Source organism: Apteryx rowi, unplaced genomic scaffold, assembly GCF_003343035.1.
Source record: "Apteryx rowi isolate R43461 unplaced genomic scaffold, aptRow1 scaffold_4, whole genome shotgun sequence".
Lineage (NCBI taxonomy): Eukaryota > Metazoa > Chordata > Aves > Apterygiformes > Apterygidae > Apteryx > Apteryx rowi.
The window spans coordinates 6,008,393-6,022,605 of record NW_020450529.1 but is presented as its reverse complement, the minus strand read 5'-3'; the positions used below and the strand labels follow the sequence as shown (position 1 = coordinate 6,022,605).

The 14,213-nt window shown below is 45.2% G+C and overlaps 1 protein-coding gene across 17 annotated transcripts in view; it reads right to left on the bottom strand.

The window, feature by feature from the left end:
- FOXP1 (forkhead box P1) overlaps nucleotides 1-14,213 on the bottom strand; it is a 381,192-nt gene that overhangs the window by 16,355 nt on the left and 350,624 nt on the right. For 14 of the 17 annotated variants that reach the window (XM_026074865.1, XM_026074881.1, XM_026074877.1 and 11 more), the window contains 3 exons: nucleotides 8,673-8,756; nucleotides 266-467; nucleotides 75-154 (listed from right to left, as the gene is read on the bottom strand). In XM_026074865.1, coding sequence (XP_025930650.1) covers nucleotides 75-154; nucleotides 266-467; nucleotides 8,673-8,756 — 366 coding nt within the window. The remainder of the gene's footprint in view (nucleotides 1-74; nucleotides 155-265; nucleotides 468-8,672; nucleotides 8,757-14,213) is intronic. The other 3 variants (XM_026074883.1, XM_026074878.1, XM_026074875.1) reach the window with 1 other exon arrangement.

Sequence of the window (14,213 nt, the reverse complement as noted above, 5' to 3'; positions counted from 1 at the left end):
TATTTAATCCCGAGCGTGCACATAGAGGGACACGTTCTTCCCTAATCCGAAGGCGCGCGCCCGGCTCCGCTTACCTGTCTAATTAAAGACGCGTAYGTGAACGGCGGTCTGACTTCTGCGTTCTTATAAAACTCTTGGTTCTGGGCAATATCTGCTGAATAAGAGCAGCGTCGCTCCGTTATTACCGCGGCGGAGCAGCGCCGCGGGGGGAATCGGCGCGGGGGCAGCGGCCGGGCCGCGCCGGTGCCCCGGGGCCGCGCGCTACCTGACGAGATGGGGACGTTGTACTTGTCCGAGTACCGCCGGCGGATGGGTCCGACGTTGTGCATGCTGGTGGTAGTGATGACGGAGGGCCCCTGGGTGACGGGAGTGATGGGCGCCGTCGGGGTGGTCGGGGTGTGAGGTAAGCTCTGCGGGGACGCCTCCGACGCCGTCTTCGACAGCGTGACGCTGGACACCAGGTTCAGCTGCGGGGGCAAAGCAGAGAGCGGCGGGCGCGTGGGGCACGGCGGCACGGCTGGCCCGCGGCGCCAGCCAGCAGCTTGCACCATCTCCATCGAAGAGGAAAACAAATATGCCATTCCCAGTTATATTAAAAAAAATAATAATAAAAAAAAGCAGCCCAGCAAGCAAAAAACGCCTGCTGCCAGCACTCCAAATTGAGGATTTTTATCTAAACCTTAAAACAAGAAAGCTCTCACAGCGTATATCGTCTTAATATCTTATTTTAGTCCCATTATTTCGCAATCTAAACGCCACGCATCTCTGATTTCCGCGTTATCGTTAGGCCTGGCCTCTAATCTGCCTTCTTGGGTATTGCATCGAAGGCGTCAGGCTGAAAACGAAAGGCCAGGCTTTTCCAGGGACGCACCAGGAGGGAACGCAATCTCTCTCTTCAGCGTTTGGGCTTTTTTTATTCTATTCCCCCTTCCCTGTTCATGCAACTTCATCCCTTTTAAAAGCAAAGCCCTGACTAGGTTAACTCCGGGATAATTTAATTAATCACCGGCGCCCACGGTGGCAGAAACGCCCCTGCCCTGGGACCGGGCATCCAACCCAGGTACGATTCGCCCRGTTTTGGGACCCAGCCCGAGGGAGAGGGCGAGCACCCGCACGCCTCCCCGAGCCGGCCGGAACGCGGCGCTCGGCACCTCGAGCGAACRAGCCCATCTCCGAACGCCAGGGAAGCTGCCTGCGAAAAGCGCTCTTTGACGACTTCCACGTTTCCTTCCCCGAGGCCGTTTYGCACGTAATATTGGCGAAACCCTGACCCCATTGAAGTCGGTAGCAGAATTCCCGCTGAATTTAACAGGGACAGAGTTTTACAACTTTTGCTCATGATTAAAATTCCTTTTTCGCTGGACATGAAACCTTTCCAAACGGAGGCAAGGCGCACTCTACAGATAGGCCCCCAAACAGCTCGTGTTTATCCCTGAGATGCTGTATTAATTTTCCTCTTATGAAAGCAGCCAGATAAGAAAACTCCTATTAGCATCCCTCATATGAATTAATAGCCACAAATAACTTTTCTTTAGAAAAATAATAGGATCCGTCCGAAACAAAGGTAGTGGAAAATAAAGGGCTCTAATGTTAGAGAAACGATCGTGGACGGCAGTAAAACACAGGTATTGATTTCCCGGAGAACGGTGCCGAGAGGTGAGCCGCTAAGCGCCGTCGGCACAGGCGCGTGCGAACCCCGGCTGCCGCAGGGCAGCGCGTTCCCGCGGCGCTTACGGCACACGAGCGTGCCGGCCGGGGGACCGAGTCCGTCCGGAGCCTGGCTTGATTTAAGGACGCTGATTAGGGACACGTGCATGGCAATGTCCTCCTGTTATCCATCTATCCATCTATTACGTACGATAAAAGGACCAGTGGCAATAATAATAGTCCAACTGACAGGTCTCACCACGAAGTCAAATCTACTGTATTTTATCTCAGTTTCTCAATGGACGTTTTAACAGTCCAATAACTGCGAGCAAATCTGCATCAACGCTRAGGGCCGGGCTGCAGCAGGAGCTCGGCAGCCGGGCCCTCCCCTTGGAAAGATCACGGGCATCATCGTCGCTGCAGCTCAAACCGCCCCGTTTCAAAAGAGTCGGATGCCTGTTCCCGGGCAGTTAAAAACTTAACATTTAATCCGTTCCTACCAGAAAACCCGCAAGAAGGAATCCGCAAAGGTCAGCACTGCCCTGCTTCGAGACCCGAGTTAAATTTCCCGCGGCTTTCCAGCGCAGGTAGCGCCCGGGAAGAGCGGCGGGAGAGGATGAGCGGCGCGGGGGGCTCGCAGGGGCTCGACAAACGACACCGCGACTYGCGCCCGCTGCCGGGCCGCCGCTAATAAGCTGCAGAGGAAGCAGCCAATCTCAGCTAATTACCAGATAAAATTGTATTGTAAGGACTCTAATTAGGAGATGCTTACGGAGGTGATCTGATGATTAAACGCTGCATCCGAGTGACCCCACCATCAATGTGCAGTGGTGCAAGATGTCACTGGAATATTTTTGTAGAAACAGTAATTTTATTTCAAGGAGGGGAGGCAGTAATATTTGTAATAATGGCTATGAGGTAAACTAATTAAAAGACAGTTCCTAAAGGAAGACTGTGGCTTTGAGCAGCTGAGGCCGTTCCAAAACAAAGTGCCAAATCTCAACAGAGGAGCTGCAGTCAAGTGGAAAATTTCTGCCTGACCTCTGCTCTCGCTATTAATTTGCAGGAAAACTAATGACACATATACATATTCCCACAAAATTGTTCTAATTGCTAATTTGCCAAAGGAGCCCAGTTTCCAAATTAAACATGACTGCAGTCTGCGAGGAAAGAAAGAACAAAAAGCTGGAACAGCGCGAGTATACTGTATTTCACCTCCAACAACCGCGCGAGAGACTGAACCAACAAGTTAATGAAAGACGACCTTGTCAACTGCTAGCAAAGTTTTCCCTATTTTTTATGTTTTTTTTGAAGACACCCTCCCTTCTTCTAACAGGGGTCCAATCCCTGCCAGGGATATTACCAAAATACAAAATAGCGGAAGGCAAAAGAAGATTATTCTCTCTTCTCAGGCTTGCATTGCTGCTTTCTTTGTTATCTACAGAGTGAAGACTTAAAAATCAGCTGTGAGTTAGAGCAGAATAACAAATTATGAATGGTGTTGGTTTTGTTGCAATCTTAAAATATTAATTTTATTTGTAAACTATTAAATCTTAATCTTGCCACCAGTTACAGCTGAGAAAGCGCCTTGGCTCTGTGCTGCTGGCTGCTAAAGATGCTTACGCAGGGCAAAGATCAGGAAGGGATTGGACTGGGAGGGTTTCTTTTCCTGATGGAAACTCTACACAGTTTCTCACTGTTTGCATTTGCTATTTAAAAACAAGTTACTATGATTAGAAAAGTTGTTCACACTGGTATTTTGTACACAGCTAGTTTCCCACATACTGCAATTTTTGGACGAGGTATCATTTTCGCCAGAGGGTAGTGAGCAGAAGTCACCAAGCTAGCATTTTAATGAGCAAGAATTTTCGCATCGCGGCAAGGCACACGAAACGGGGCGTCCTCCCCGTACGTGGGGCAGCACAACCCTCACTCCAAAGGGTTAAACCTTCTTGCAATGTTTGTACTGGGGGGCGGGAGGGGGAAAGATTTCTTTCACCTTTTTATTAAAAAAAAACAAAAACAAAATCCCAAAAAAAACCCAAACCCTAAAAAATAGTTTTAAGTAAGTCCCCAAAATTCTGCAAATTCAACCACTGAAAGTTGTTAGGTGTTTTGTTCTTTTTTTTTTTTTTTTTTTTTTAAAGAATAGTACCTCATACTCTTTTAACTTAACAATCAGAAGTGCTATAATTGTTTCAGTGTTCAATATCCTGCTTAGCATTTTATTATTCACCTTCCCTTCAAGAAACGGCCACTTCTTCCTCTTAAAGGTGAAGACCGAGCCATCAAGTTTTTTTTTTCCCCTTTAAATATAAACAAGGCAGAGAGGTAACCCTCTCCTTCACCCCGTAAAAGAGATTTCTAGTAAGTGATTCTCCCGTTAGGACTCACTTTGATTTCTTTTTGCATAAACATTTTACATGACAATAGTGGCTGCACATAAAAAAAAAAAAAAAACAGATCTGAAACAGTTTAAAAAGAAGGAAAAAAAGGGAAAAAAAAGACGTTCATTTCTAAGTGTCACACTGGGGCCATACCCCGTGCTCCAGGGCAGCGAGTCCTCTGCTATTGATGCTGCCTTTCCCACCACGGCCGAAACCRGTGATTTACGGAGTTCCTGGGCCTTAAAGGCCCCGGAGCGGAGCCRGCTCCTCTTGACCCCGCGGGCGGGAGAGAAAGCTCCGGCGGGCGCGAACCTCTGCTCGGCTCCGCGCCTTCCCCTCCCGCTCGGCCTGGACACGGGGCCGCGCGAGATGTCGGCTCTGGCAGGCAGCAGTCACTTAGCAGGTGTTGTTATTGGCAGCGACACTAAGGAAACCCAAGTTGGGGAGTGAGACTTAATGAAAACCAGTATATAAAAACAGCTTTTGTTGTGCTTGAGAATCTCTCTTTATTGCTGCGTATCATTATTTTTTCAAACTATAAAGTACGGCTACAGCAGCTAAAATGCTCAGTCATTACCTCAACAGTTAAAAGACTCTCTCTTTTTTTTTTAATGCTTTGTTATTACAGTTGCTAAAAACAGTATTTCAAAACAATCGTAATTGCTATGGTTAGGGTAAAAAAAATACATTAAAGAAGGGATATCTAACAGTGCATTTTATTTAAAGTGCCAAAAGTTTCTTTAAAAGTTTTCTGCCTATTTTTAAAAGATGGATCTAACACCTAGTATGCAGAATTACTTGTTGGTTGATGCTTTTTCCTTTTCCTTCCCTTCCTATGAACTTCCATGTTAGTTAATCCTCCAAAAGAAATCACATTTCCATTTCAACCTATTATGCTGATCACTAACACRAATGAAAATAGCATGTAGGGGAAGGTACCTTAATGGCAAAAGCAGGAYGATAATTTTTGAGAAATCTTTGTTCTGCATTTGTTAGGTTTTTTTACATTGAAAAATTTTACCTTCCAGAAATATGTCACAGCATATTCCTCCGTGGGCAGCTTTATTCTCCCTTTTTTCATTACTTTATTCTCACTAAAACAACACGTGTCGAAGTAACAGGAACAACTCTGTATTTTTCAAGCATTACGTTGCGAGATACGTCCATTTTCTTTTAAAGCGCTGCGCCGCTGGATATTTTAATGATGAAGATGGGTGTTTTTCAAGAAGGCCCYGAGCACTCGCCCTCCTCTCAAGGTGCCCTCCATCCCCATCCATCCCTCCGCCACCTCCCGACCTGCCCAGACACTCTCCCGGGAAGAGGGCAACAGTGGGCGAGACACCACTGGAGCCCTCTCCACATACAGAGACTTATCTGCCAACGGTTTAGTCCGTCCACCAGCAAATTGCATGGGAATGTGCTCAAATCTCACCAGCTTTAATAGGACTAAAGAGCTTTCCTGAATAGATGGTCTTGGCGGGTTGGTATAGCAAAACACACCGGCCATGCCATCGCACTTCCCGAAGCAAAAATGACTCCAGGAAGGTAAAGCCATCTAAAGCTGGGCATGGGACTGACGGACACGACCGTGATGGATGTCCCTCCTGGACAAGCAGCTCTTGGCTGGGGCTGGGCCAGGAACCTGCCCGTGGCCCCAGCAGCCCCCCGTTACCCCCAGAAGGCACCCGCTGTATGCACAGACGGGGTAGTACGGCAAGCGGCTCATTCACCCGCTCTACCTGCCGCTTACGGCACGGTGTAAAAATAGGCGTTAAGGTCCTTTAAACAGGATAAAAATATTTCTTTCAGCCACGAAAAAGCTGCAGTTTTAAATCCCAATTCATTGCTACGCTTGGATTCACAGTCACTCTTTCCTTTAAAATCACAGATGTACCGTAATATATTAATCCTAACATACACCTTGCATTAGTTATGCTGGCAGGAAAAAAAAAAAGAAGAAATTAATTACTGGATGTAAAGAATACTTTGCACCGCAATAATGGTCATCAGATCTTTTTACCAAAGTCCTATCCCACTGAGTTAAAAGGACTAGGGTCTAGCATAGTCTATGCAGTGCCTGTGTATTTTTTTCACAAGGAAAGCACAATTTATGCAAAACACCATACTTCTACATTTTATAATTAATTTTCAAATGCTTCACCTATACATATTTTAATAATTTCTGATTTATCAGATGGTATCTATAATAAATTTTTCTATATTTCAATAAATGAAAAGAAGGCAGTTTCAATCCAACAACAGAGTGCCACACAATATAGGCCTGTCAGGCACCAATTTTTACTTCTAACATGTAAGTTAAAGGATAAGGAATTTATAATGCTGCCTGTGAACGAAACCACTTTTCATACACAAATGTGATCTTTTTTTTTTCCAAAGGGTAATACAACAGTACATTTACATAAACTAATCCAAACAATCTATGTATTTGACAATGGCAAACCTCACACAGACTGCCTATTGTTGGTTTACATCTTGGAGTTCTTTATGTTGGCTTGTAACACTGCTCTAGCTGTCAAAGGTTTGACTTGGACTCTAAATAAATGGTTATAGAAGTGCTGTGCAGCGATATTGGACTTCTTTGCAAAAGAAAACCTGCTGTGTATGAATTCAAAAGCTATTAATTTTTCAGTCAAAAATATTCATGCCTATTTCTTTTAATAAAGAAACACTGTGCTGAGCAACTGAGAGATAATGTTGACTAGTGGTACAGAATTTTCAATAGAGCAGTTAAAAATAAATTTAGTAGGAGGTCCCCAACAAAGCTATAATTTTCCAGAATGTAAAACATTTTTAATACTAATCAAGACAGCCCTTTTCCCCCTGCGTTCTTTTTTTTTTCCCCCCCCTTTTTCTGACGCTTTTCCCTGTTTATTAGCTGTTAACACTAATCTTCATGGCGACACCACCTGGTATCTTCGTAGCCTACACCATGGGCAAAAGCTTCCTGCCTTYGGCCGCTGAGCACGGATCGCGGGCTGGCTTGCCAAGCCACGCTCGCTGCCTTCTGATTTCCTCCCTTCAGTTTTTAATCCTTCCTCCTGAGGGGCACCGCTGTTATGAAAGGCCTCAAGGCAGAGCGCTTTGAGACTCCCAGATTATTCCGCTGTTTTAATTTTTAATCCAGTAAGAGCTATAGAAACCAAACCTCCTMCCCATTCTGTTGGGTCTATATACTTTGCCAACAATGCGCCGAGGCATTTGCATTCAGGCCGAGATGGATATGAGGAACTAGAAGAATGCTGTTTTTACAGACACTGTAAGCAGTTTCCACTCTAGAGAGCTGGAATCCACCGGATCAAGCAATTTGAGGAATCTCAACAGCTTAAACGGAAGGGTTTATACCTACCGCTCAACTCTCTCCAAGACGCCACCAAAATTTCCCGTTGGCTTTGACATCTGCTCCCGTGTTGCTGAATAGCCTGCAATTTTCTGTCTAGTAGCCTCCCTGTGCACTTCTGCAGCCATTTATTCCCAACTACATGGAAACTGAGAAATCCTTTTCTAGTAAAAATGGATGCGCGAAGTGTTTAATGATTTTATGTTCTCTATCTCTGTAATGTGTTCTGTTTCAGACATTAATTTTGTCTACCAACTGCATCTTGGCAGGCTACCATATTTGCTGGGTTAATAGTCTGACTCCTTTTTATTTCTATCACCATAAATCATACATATATGGGTGTGTGTTTGCTTTATTTATAGAAAAAAAATCAGTCAAAACAGATAAACCAATACTTTGTCATTATGCTGCATCATTGCATATTGATTAAAATTGCTCGTACTAACTATAGATTGTCAACGCTCAATTAATTTTCACACAATGACTCAAAGCAAAATCAAATAAAGCCAGTGTACCTTTAAATCTTACAAATCTTAAAATCAAGAAGCAGAGCACTCTCCCCATTTTGAATAATCATGTGAAGCTACGAGGAACGTTTTCAGCATTGAGAGGTTAGGAGAAAACAACAGCTGAAGAGTCACTTCCGTCAGAGAATGAGACAGTAGGTTCGTCTTTTTTTGGGTCCCCGGCGGCTGGCTTGGGCTACAGAGCTGCCTGGTACCTTGCAAGAACGAGGAATTTGGGGCTGACCCCTCTTGCCCTGGCTGCCTCCCCCCCTTTAAAGAGCTACGGGGGACGGAGGTGGTTTTCCTTCTCGGTTTCAGCAGTGTAAAACCCGACACGAGGTAACAGCAATTAACATCAAAACGTGCAACTGGAGTCTGCTCTACCCGAAATGTAAGTCAGGCTTAGAGAGAAAGCAAAATAAATATACTAAATATAATTTAATTACATCTCATTCCTAACACTTCCTAGGATTTCATGCACGTCTGACTGATGTAAAGCCACTTACAGGCTGGTACGTGAGGCCAGAAAAAGGCCCAGTGCATCTGCTTTAGAGTTCAACTTCTTTGAAACTCCTTGAAGAAAAAAAAGAGCGATGAAAGTTGGATTTATGTGGCAGCGTCTCCTACAAAGTAACCAGCTAGAGAAGTACTTTACATCTCTTTGCTGTGACAGACTTTAAAGCAGACCACACTTCGCATCACACGCTCAGGTGGGAAACAGGAAAAGAGGCTGTTGTGAGCTTGTGCTGGGTTTCTGCACAGTTCAGTACTTACGGGCTGAGGGGTGGCTTTTGGTTCAGTTGACTTCACATGCAGGTGTGTCATCATAGCTTGCAGGCGCTCTTTGTCTTTTGCAAGCTGAAAGGAGGAAAAAAAATGCTCTATTACCCGTATGAATAAAATCCAACCTCTGCTTATTCCTAATTAAACAGTTGGCACCAGCGCACAAGACAGAAGAGTTTTATTGCTGAGCCGTTCAGAAATTGTATATGGTCTTTTTTTGCAAGGTAAAACTAACTCTTGGTGCTGGGTGTCAGTGTTTCCCAAAGCAAAATGCATTAGCCCTTGAGCGAGAGGAGCTAGACCTGCTGGCACCAAGAGGTTCGCTCCAGCACTGACAGCGAGAAGACAACAGTGAATCATGTTTATTAACCAGTCCCACGCCAGCTCGGGAGGCACCGCAGCAAGCAAGTTATGCAGCCACTCTCAGATGCACTTTCCTCCTCTAAGACCCCAAAACGAACCGCACGAACGGTCTGCAGCTTTCAGGCCACGTGCAGGCTCTGCGGCACGGAGAGGAGGCAAGGAGGCCGCGGTGGCTAAACCACCACCGGCGCCTCCRGAGTCCACGCCGCCGCGGGGACGACGCTTCTACCCTTTGCCGTCTGCTCCCCACGTCGTGCCCCAACTGGGGCAAAGCGTGGCCTATGCACCGTCCCTCACTTTCTTGGGTCTCTGGCGTTGTTCGGTTGAATTCTGCACCTAGCTCACAGCTGCTTGCCCTGGATCGCACATGGCCGGGACCCAGATGGCTTCTCAATGCATGTACAGCGCACTGGTCAGGCACTAAATCTCATTATTTTTGGAATCGTGACATTTTGTATGTGTGAACAGGACTTTTTCTAGCTGCTCTTAATAAAATGGTAAGGTACTTCAAAATAATACTAATGAAAAAGGGGTGTAATTAACCTACATGCCCAACACAAAGGTTCCTATTTCCGATGGGATCTAGATCAGGTTCCTACAAAGGACAATTTTTGCAGAGCTGAGTTTTGCTTTAGACAAGGCAGATTTCCAGTGCCAAGAGGAGAGCTCTGCTCACATTCCCCTGTGACTTTAAACAACCTGCCCACCTTATCAGAGGCATCTGTTTGGAGCAGTAAAGTTGGGCTAAGTGTATATAAAATGAGATTCGGTCATAAATCCCCATTCATAACCTTACGGTCAAGGCTGTCCTGCTCTACGCAAGGCAAGGGGTTTCAGACCATGCCAGAAAGGCGTCATGATGGGATAAAACTTGGCATATAGGTTTCCAAGACAGGAATTAAATAAAGGAAAAAAACAGTGTCATCACTGTGTGCTCTGAAAGCGCAAAAGCAAAATCGCTGGGCTTTTCAACTCGCCTTGCATTTTTGGGTCAAAAATCTGAATGGCAAGAGAGAAAGCCTGACACCTATAGCAGATCTCTTGGAAGTTAATGGCTGGATCTGCTGGTGCGTCGCAGAAGAGCGGGGAGCTACATGTTCTTATCACAGCAGCGCTGCAGAAACTTCTCCCTCCAGGAGTCCTCTGAGGGCCTCTTTGGAGAAAGCAGGGGTCTCATCCCTCAGCTACAGCGTTTTACACAAAATCAGTGAAAAAAACAAGAAGTATTTCTACTCTCAGTGAAGCTTTGTTGTGCAATTTCTCATTCCTAGCTGGGCACATGAGCTGCTTGGCAGGGTCATCTRTGCATTAAATTTTGGTCTGCAGGCTACTGCAGAAGAACAACATCTTCCAGCCGAAATAAATAAAACGCAGGCACCTGAAAGCTTCCTGCTTGCAACACAGCAGTGACAGCAAGGGAAAGCCACTTAGGCAGTAAGGGCCACACCCTGAGCAATATTTCCTCTGTGCCCCTCGTCTAAATGGAGTGGTACGCTTCACTCTGAACTGCAAGGGTCCTGATTTTTATTGTTTTTGGTCATCATCTTAGCATGCTTTTAATGCAGCTTCTGGTGGATGAATGTTATTAAAGATCCTCTCGACATTTCAGGCAGACACACACCAGTATTTTGTCATAGTCTAGGAATTCAAACACTCACCCAGTTAGGCAGGAGTTTAAATTATGAAAAATAGAAGTCTCTCAGTTTCAAAGCACTGAAGAGAAGCAAAAAAAATCCCAAGAATTTCTTTAAATTGTTTTCCCTTAGATCAGGAAGCAGTAGTGATACAAAACTAGACTGTCACTAGTAGCCCCCTCCACTCAGCTGGATCACTCAGAAGAAGTCATGAGGGTTTGCTCGGCCACTGATGTGAGCAAGTCCTCACTGGTGGCACTCACTAGAGAACCCAAGGTGCAGAAATGGTAATTATGAGAGGATTTGCAGGAAAATGCTCTTGATGTACTAACAGTGTTCTTGGGCAAGGTCTGTTATGCACTGAAAGTAAGCTGAGTAGTGAGACTCTTAAATGGGTTTATTCTGATTTTTCAATGCTACTGGTGAGCATTATTTGCTTCCCTGCTGGTCTCTGTGACAGGAACTTAGTCTATAAAACTGCACTTGAACATATGCACCGAATGTGCATTTGAAATGAGACTGGTAAATCTTTCCCGCTGCGCTAGCATTGAGCAGGACTATCCTGGCAGGACCATGGGAGAAAAGGAGTCCACGCCTCCAAACATGGGCTCAGCTGGCACCTGCCACCTCGCTACGTCCTGCTGGAAAGGATCTTCATAACTCTGGGAGCAGACCCCTCCGCTGAAAGACGACCCTTGTTTGATGTCGCAGGGCAAAATGCCAGGTAGACTTCTCCAAAGGCAAGGGGTGGGCAGATTTCTATAAGCTTACTGTGGCAAGGACCTACAGCCACTGGTCTAACCTGAGATGTTCACAGGTTTGGAGGGAGCCTGGTATGAAATACAGTCCCCTCTCAGGTGTCTTTCTTTTTTTCCCCTGTATCCTTGTAGAAAGCTCTACATTCTGGGAATTTCCAGAGGGCTGTCTAGTTCTTCACGGCAAGCCTGGCTTTGTTACATTGCCCCCATCTCTGGTGGGTACATACATGATCCAGGTACCTGAACAGCAAGGTAAATGCATGGAGTGCTTTGCAAATCTGGACACAAAGACACATGCCTTGCCTTGAAGGGGGGCAACCTAACCCAAAACCCACAGACACAGAAAGGCAGGAGAGGGGCGGCACAGAAAGCACAGGCCAGAAGGTGCTCGAGGAGGAGGGGGCAGCACAGCAGTCGGGGGACCAAAGAGCGGGAGATGAGGCGTTAGGCACAGAGGATGCAGACATTACACGGGAGAAAAACAGGCAGAAAATAACAGCAAGGAGCTGGAATGCAAAAATGGAAACCCAGTGAGGAGCAACATGGCCAGACCAACGGGAAGGGCAGGTCACTTCAGCAGCAGCATTTTGGACAAACCAAGGACAAGGAAGAAGGAAACTGGTCACAGTCACCGGAAGAGACAGCCAAGATGTAGCCTCTCCCCTCCTTTWACATGCTTGTTTAGGCTGTGTATTAGAAAGGTTTAGGATCCACTTTTCAAGAGTGTCTATAGACGCTTTAGGAAAACAGGCCCAAGCCGTTGTTTTCACTGCACTGAAAATGGCCAACTATCTTCCTGTTCTCCTACTGGGAGATAATTTTTTTAAACTTGCAATAGCCTTGTTGCTCTCCTGAAATGTTTTTCCATACAAAGGTGGTGCTGCAAAATGAATATCCTATTCCAGCTAAGGTCTAGCTAGGGCTAGGGCTATGTTCCTGTATTTGTGTTTTACCCCACAGCCCAATTCTCACTATTTATAATGGCAACAAATGATCATGTCAAGATGGTTCAAACAAAGCGAAATATGAGAAGATCTCTACCTTGTCTATGATATTTTAAGTACGTTTTTGATGGAGATGCTGAGACCAAAGCTTCACGATACTTCTGCAAAGGGGTATTTGCAGTCAAACAGAAAACAGATCTGACTTTTTTTTTTCCCAAAAAGTTCATTTAAAAATTACTGTCTTTAAAAGACATTGCACTCAGCTCTGTCCATAACACTGATAAAACTGTTATACATAAGATAAAYGATGGCATGGGGGGAAAAAAAAGAAAAAAGAAAAAAAAGAAAAAAGGAGAGGCTTGCATCTGGGTCTATCACACTCAAAACTTGAAGCTCATCCCTCAGATGCAATGAATTTTGGATAAGTTAAATTCTACCCAGGCCTCAATGGGGCTGTACAGGCATAAGATGATGCAGCATTTGGATCTTGCTGGGACACTGGACCCTGAACAGTTTGTGGTACTTCACAACTGCATTTGAAGGCAAAGCCGCTCATCAGCGCTGAGTACCACGGGGCAAAGCGGGAAGGTGATGGGCACCTCTCCAGTCTAGCTCCCAAAACGCAGCTACTCCACCACGGGGCTGGCTGTTGTGACCCTGACAACTGCTCCATCGCCAGGAGTATTAGGTTGATGGCCCTAGTCCAGCTGCTCTCTCCCCTAAATCATCCGCTGTCCCTGCTGCATACCACCACAATGAAAAACCCCGCTGTTGGGCTGGATTTTCTTTTTACTATGGCTCTGTGCAAAACCAGGTCACATATAGATGAACTAGTCACTGGAGGACAGCTCCTCTGTCTCCTCCCACATACATATTGATGCCGATTTCTTTTTGAAGCATCAAAGGACTGATGTGTGGGAGGAAGGGAGAGGGACAAGGGTGAGTTACAGGTGTCCTCCCCTCCGCTTGTGCATTTTGGGAATGGGACCAGCCCTCCTCCTCCATCTATACGCTGATGCTACCTTGCTGACCAACGATGGTCTCTGCTGCACACCCTTATCGCAGACTAAATTATGCTTCTAGTCCATCRTATCTGCTGTGCTAGTAAGACTGTTAAAAAACAAACAAATAAACAAACAAACAAACAAAAAAACACCCAAAACTTTTTGGCTTAGCCCCCATACCACTGTGAAGTTATATTCTTGTCTTGGTGACTTCATGCCACCTTCCCATGCAACACTCCCTGAGCTAGGAGGTACTTCTCCGCACTAACTGGGTGTGAMTCTGTAATTATTAGTCACTTTTTATAATTAGCATAATGCACCGCTGATAAATGTTTCAAAAATATTGTCAAAGACTTATTGAGAGGTGGCAACCAAGTATCACCTCTGTCCTGTTCAATGGGTAATACAGGGCTTCCTCCCATAGCTCAGGCACACACGTTTCCAGTGACTGCAGGAGAGGAGGATTAATGCTTCTCAAGCTGACTGCAACTGAAAAAATCTAGATTTACCTTCAGCATGAATATTACTGCATCTTGGTAAAAGATTATCTCATATCTCAGTTTACCAGGAAGACTGCAGACTTTTTTCTAATTCCCAAGAAACTTGTTAAAATAACAGACCATTTCTCTTAACAATTTCTACAAGACTCTGATATTTTATGACTGGTAGTTTGATTTTTCTAAAACTTGTATTAAAATAGTTTATACTGCTTTAGCTAATAGTGAAAGTGTCATGACCAGCGTGTTCCTGAAAGTAAAATTTAGGAAATATCTATGAAAGAAAAAGTGTAATTTGTAAGATAAGAAGATAAAAGACATTTTAAAAAAAA